We start from the raw sequence: 6,613 nt of genomic DNA, 5'->3' as shown, positions 1-6,613 counted from the left end.
ATATATATATATATATATATATATATATATATACACGATGGGCTTCTTTCAGTTTCCATCTACCAAATCCATTCACAAGGTTTTGGTTGGCCTGAGGCTATAGTAGAAGACACTTGCGCAAGGCACCACGCAGTAGGACTGAATAGAGAACCATGTGGTTGGGAAGCAAGCATGTTACCATACAGCCACTCCTGTGCCTACTTATTTATCTATTTGAATTTAATATTAATGACACCAAATACAGACCAAACCAGACATTAAGCTGATAAGAAAAATTACTACACTCTAATCTTAGCCAAAAGATCATGAAGCTCAATAATAACAAAGTGATTTTAATAAATCCTTCATTATTTTTAAACGACCATGTATTTCAGCAGAAATAGGATAACAAAAGGATTAATCACTTGGATAATTATTATTTAGCTTAATTTCGATTTAATTTTTTTCTCATGACCTTTTTAAACAACCATCAAACCTGCTGGAAAGGAGAGAGCTAAATCTCGACATTTCTGAGACGGGAAATCTGGTCTAAATATTTGCCAAAGAATGAACTCTGCTAAAGGTAGTCAAGGAAAGCTAATGGGTTGTATTCAACCAGATGAGGGATCAAGTCCACAAGCCCCAAAATAGGAACAGTCCATTCAATGACATTCCTCATAGTTTCTGTGAACCCAGTCTCATTAACAAGGATTGTTTCCACCCAAAATTAAGGTAGAAGACATTTACCAGCAAGTGGGATTGAACTTGGATTTAAGTAATTGTGAAGCAAACTTTTTAACCACACAACTGTTATTATTATTATTATTATTATACAAATGCCATCAAGGTCCACTTTGCCTTTCATCCTTTCAGGGTCGATAAAATAAGTACCAATTGAGCACTGGGGTTGATGTAATCAACTCACTCACCTCCCACAAAATTGCTGGCCTTGTGCCAAATTTAGGAAGAATTATTATTATTATTATTATTATTATTATTATTATTATTATTATTATTGTGGTGGTGGTGGTGGTGAACTGGCAGAATCATTAGCATGGTGGATGAAATGTTTAGTGGTATTTCGCCCATCGCTACGTTCTGAGTTCAAATTCGGTCGAGGTCAACTTTGCCTTTCATCCTTTCAGGGTTGATAAATTAAGTACCAGTGAAACACTGGGGTCGATGTAATCGACTTATCCCCTCCCCCAAAATGGCTGACCTTGTGGCAAAACTTGAAACCATTACTATTATTATGAAAGCTAATCAATGTAGTTCTTACAGAGAATATGCTATTGAGAGAGTAATAGCTGGAATCTGTGGAAAACAATGATGGTCTGTGATGGTCACAGTTTATTCATAGGTGGAATACTAGAACTAGAAAAGTTTGGTAAGTTTGGTGAGAATCATGTTTCAGGGATTTGCCCTTCATCTGAGAGTGAGAAAGAGAGAAAGAGAGAGTAGTGTTGTCATTTACCTCTGGAGGTATTTTCTTGAGAAAGTTCTCATCAGCATACATAGTTCGGAGGTTCCTGAGTAGACCGATGGTCGATGGAATGTCCTCAAGGTCATTGATGCTGACATTTATTTCGGACAACGAAGACAGGCTTAATGAGAAGAAATGTTAAAAGCATTAATAATAATAATAATGATGATGATGATGATGAAGATAAAAATAATAATAATAATAATAATAATAATAATAATAATAATATAATTGCAACAAACATTAGGTAAAAAAATCTTTAATCCCAATGTGATGTGATACTTAGCTACATGTCCGGCCCCTCTTCTTAAGGGTTCAAATTATTCTATGTTCAAATTTACTAGGATTCAGGTCCAGATCTTTCTTACTGGTACTTGTTGCAGGATTCACCCAGGATGAGTTGAACCAGCTCTAACCAACGGGTTCACCACATCTCTCATGAGGTGATGATGATGGTGGTGAGTGTGATGATAATGTTGGCAGTTGATGATCGTGATGATAGTAATGGTCACAGTGGTGGTAGTGGTGGTGGCAGTGATGTTGGTAGTGATGGTGTATGTAGGACCAGATTATCTGTCATTGTATATTTTTAATGTAATTTGAATGAGATTTGATTGTTATTTCTAGTAGCTCTAGTGACCATGTAGAGGCTCCCTTATGGACTTAAGACTCCCTTTGATGTCGATTAAATAAGTAAGGTGTAATAAAGAGTTGCTGACATAATCAACTGCACCCTTTCACCTTCAGCTAAGTACATCTCAGAAATCAATATTTAGTTCTGCTGATTGTGTCAGAAAGACAGCTCAGTCAGAGCTAACGCTTTATAAACACACATACACACACACACCACACAGACACACACACACACAGCAGAGAGAGCTTTCCACACATAGAGTTGCATGTTATGTAAGGAGTTCAGTGACATTATACGTTACATTATGGAAAAAAATGTTAACATGTTTTTTTAAAATTATGTAAGGTGTATAATTATATTTTGTAAATTATGGAAGAAACTGTAACCATATTTTATATATAATGGGAAAATGTTGTAGTAGTAGTGGTGGTGTTGATAGTGGCAGCGGTGGATGTATCAGAAGCAGCAGCAGCAGTAGTAGTAGTAGTAGTAGTAGTAGTAGTAGTAGTGGTGGTGGTGGTGGTGGTGGTGGTGGTAGTAGTGGTGGTGGTGGTAGTAGTAGTAGTAGTAGTTCTTTCTACTATAGGCACAAGGTCTGAAATCTGGTGGAGGAGGGGGCAGTTGATTACAGAGATCCCGTTGCTCAACTGGTTCTTTATTTTTCTGACACCAAAAGGATGAAGGGCAAAATTGACCTTGGTGGTATTTGAACTCAGAAAATAAAGGGTTGGAAGAAATGCTGTTAAGCATTCTGTCTATGTGGAATAACAGTGTCTTGTCCAGAAAATACAACATGACTCCAACAAGATTTGAACTCTTCACCTTATATAAGCAGACAAATCTGGTTCTGGTACAATGAATGAAAAACCACTCGTTCTAAATTCTTCATATTTGAATTTAAAATTCAACTTAATTGTCAGTAATGACCCCTGAAGTTATACCCTGTACACCAACTTAAAATAAACGTTACTTATTTTACAAAATCCTCTCAAATTTTAAATTTTCAAAAGCAAATGAAAGATGTGACTTCATTAACTCTTTTGTTACCATATTTCTATTGAAATACACTGCCTTGGTTTCAATTCATGTTAAAAATAATGGAGAATCTAATAGAACAATTTTACCGTTATTAAGCTGGTGATCAAAACTTGACAAGAAATTCTGATGAAAGGTTTTAATCAAGATCACTTTAACATGAAAATTATTTTGTAAAACCAAGGGCCGTTTCAGAAAGGATTTGAAATAATGGTCCAAAAGGGTTAACAGTTGAAAATATATTATTCTTTTTGACATGAGTGACAAAATCAAAGAAAAATGAATTGACTAATAACTAATAGAGAATACTTACTTGCCAACAGAAGCAGGTAGGGAGGTCAACATATTGTCGTCGATCTTCAGAGTGGTCAGGTTGATCAATTGTCCTAAAAGTATGGCAAAAAAAAAAAGATTTATTGGTGAAATTTATTAGTCATTCAGCAGAGATAGGTTAGGCTCAGTTGGATTGGTATGACACAACCACGAGGAAAATATTGCCTTGATTAGTAATAGGTGAGGGTTGGCAACAAGAAAGGAATCAGGCTGTAAAAAAATATACCTCAGCAAATTCTGTTTGATCTAACATGGAAAAGTGGAAATTAAAGTGATAATGAGGGCATGCGTGCATGCACATGCACACACGCACGCACGCACGCACGCACACACACACACTCACACTCACACATGCATGCATGCAGGACACTGACAAGATAAAACGTATGAGTGCATAATGTTTCCACTGAAGTTACGTAATTATTTTGTTATCTGGCTGAAATGTGTGTATGTCCTATAAAGCTTTGAATACCACATCTGTACATCTGTTTTCTGCTTATTATTTTTTTCTACATACATACATATACAGAAACTAACCATTTGTATTTGTGATCAAACAGGAAGAAAGTAAACAGAGAAGATGGCTTTTGGGCTGTTGTTGCTGTTGCAGAGGTTATGGAGTGATATCTGCCCCTCAGCTCAATATAACTAGTGAACTAGGGTTCAGTTGTTTCAGTAACAACTTCAAAGATAAATATAATACTAGGAAGTGAGGAATGAAGACAAGAAGCAAAATACAGAATAATATATGCATAATGCCAAGAGACAGGACAACAATTATAGGATAGGGGAAAAGAGAGAAAAACATTTGAATCTTACATCTATGTGGCAGAGTGTGTGTAATGAGTAGAGGAAGGACTATGTAAAGAATAGGAGAAATATTAAAGGTTTTTGACTAAAGAGAAAAAAAGAACAGAATGCCATTGAAATAACTACTGAACTAAAGGGTCTCTCTCTCTCTCTCTCTCTCTCTCTCTCTCTCTCTCTCTCTCTCTCTCGTCGTCGTCGTCGTTTAATGTCCGCTTTCCATGCTAGCATGGGTTGGACGATTTGACTGAGGACTGGTGAAACCAGATGGCTACACCAGGCTCCAATCTGATTTGGCAGAGTTTCTACAGCTGGATGCCCTTCCTAACGCCAACCACTCAGAGAGTGTAGTGGGTGCTTTTACGTGTCACCCGCACGAAGGCCAGTCAGGCGGTACTGGCAATGGCCACGCTCAAAATGGTGCATTTCATGTGCCACCCGCAAAAAAAAAAAAATATATATATATATATATATATATATTTGTTTACAACCAGAACATAATCTCAAGACAAGAAGACACTCAAAAAAACACTCTCTCTCACATACCCTCTACACACACATATGTATGTATTGCATATATATATATATATATATGTAATTCTATTTACATATGTATACATGCATAAAACCTGTCCTGTTAAGCAACACACAACTATATGTAGGCACACACACACATATGTATTCTTATATGAGGCACAATATCACACACTCACACATGTACATACATAGCCACATGTATGCACACGTGTGTGTGTGTGTGTGTGTGTGTGCGTGCATGTATACAGTGTCTTGTCTGATGAGGTTAAGTTGTAGCTAAGTGTTGACTTCACAGGCAAGAGCTGACTGAATTAACATTTAAAGATGGGAAAAACTGAGGCAAAGTAAATAAAATGGAGTACAAACCAATAGAATCTGGCAGGAACTTGATGTTATTACTGGTCAAATAAAGGTCGGCCAGAGAAGTACATCCTTCAATTTCATTTGGCAATGTGTCCAGTTGGTTTTTTGAGGCATCGAAGAACATTAACTGCTTCAAATTACCAATGAGCTGCACAGTTAAGAAAAAACAAACAATCTGTCATCTAGTTAACTGTTTGCAAAGAAATACATGGGTGCAGTTATGTAATTCCTCTATAGCAAATAATTTGTTCTGTTCTGACCCCTTCTCTAACTCAATAGTTTTCAACCATTTTTTACAGGCCCCTCTGATTCCTATTTTACGCTAGTGGACCTCCATAACCATTCAATGTTTAAAATAAATCCTTTTATATATTTTGATAATGAAATATTAATAATTGTATTAAAAAATGTTAAAATATTTTGTGTATTGTCGAAATATAACCAGTTTATTGTACATAAATTTTAGCAACAAGATCTTATATAAACCCCCAAGGATCATATGAACCCCATTTTGAGAACCACTGCATAAACCCTCATCTCTAAGCCTAAAGTTGTCTCCCTCTTTACTGAAGGGAATCTTAATACTATGAGAAAAATACCTAGTCCACTTTGCAAAGTAGTTGGCAAAAGGAAGGGCATCCAGCCAGAGAAACCCAGCCCTAGCAGACATTAGAGTATGATGCAGGCTTTGGACACACTGGATCCTATCAATCCAACCAATCTATGCTAGTATGGAACATGGGTGTTAAATAATAATAATCCTGATGATGATGATGATGATGTGTTTAAAATTGCTGTAAAATTTGATCAATGATGGATCATTCTCAGCTATTTGAGATAAGTTAGGCCTGATGAGCTGTAAAAACTGAAGCCTATTAGTTCAACCCTCATCCTAAGTTGTTAAAAAAACCATGTATACAACACCATGTATTTACTTCTTCCTAACACTGTATTGATAGTCTAATAAATATTATACATATTGATTAGCATAATTGTGTCTTATCTAAGATCCCTTTGTTATACCATTCAAGTGTTGGTAACATTTGCCAGGGAAGGAGAAGCAATGAGTATAGGGGTCAGGCAGGGAATGTTTTTTTTATTTATATTGAAATATTGATTTAAGCAAAGTGTTTGAGATGATTATAGTTAAGTATCAAAGAGAAATTTTAAAATTGCAAACATCCAATGACAAAAAAAAACAAAACAACATGAGGGAGGGAGGGAGGGAGGAATGAATGAATGGCAGGAATGGATGGGCAAGGAGAGGAGGAAGGAAGAAGGGGAATAGAAAGAGGAGAGAAAAGGGGAAGAGAAGGAATGGCAGAAGTAAGCAAGAAGGGGAGGGGCACAGAAAGAAGGAGGGGGATAGGAGGTAGGGAGGAAAATTATCCTCAGACTGAAGGTTTGGCCCAAATGATTGAAACAAAATGGTTTCTGCTAAA

The 6,613-nt window shown here is 36.4% G+C and overlaps 1 protein-coding gene across 2 annotated transcripts in view; it reads right to left on the bottom strand.

Moving 5' to 3' along the window:
- LOC106879924 (erbin) overlaps positions 1 to 6,613 on the bottom strand; it is a 137,440-nt gene that overhangs the window by 28,385 nt on the left and 102,442 nt on the right. For both annotated transcript variants that reach the window (XM_014929681.2, XM_052971061.1), the window contains exons 9-11: positions 5,175 to 5,319; positions 3,445 to 3,517; positions 1,454 to 1,583 (exon numbers count right to left, since the gene is read on the bottom strand). In XM_014929681.2, coding sequence (XP_014785167.1) covers positions 1,454 to 1,583; positions 3,445 to 3,517; positions 5,175 to 5,319 — 348 coding nt within the window. The remainder of the gene's footprint in view (positions 1 to 1,453; positions 1,584 to 3,444; positions 3,518 to 5,174; positions 5,320 to 6,613) is intronic.

Source organism: Octopus bimaculoides, chromosome 10 (assembly GCF_001194135.2).
Source record: "Octopus bimaculoides isolate UCB-OBI-ISO-001 chromosome 10, ASM119413v2, whole genome shotgun sequence".
NCBI classification, from domain to species: Eukaryota; Metazoa; Mollusca; class Cephalopoda; order Octopoda; family Octopodidae; genus Octopus; species Octopus bimaculoides.
This window is presented reverse-complemented; position numbering and strand designations above follow the sequence as displayed.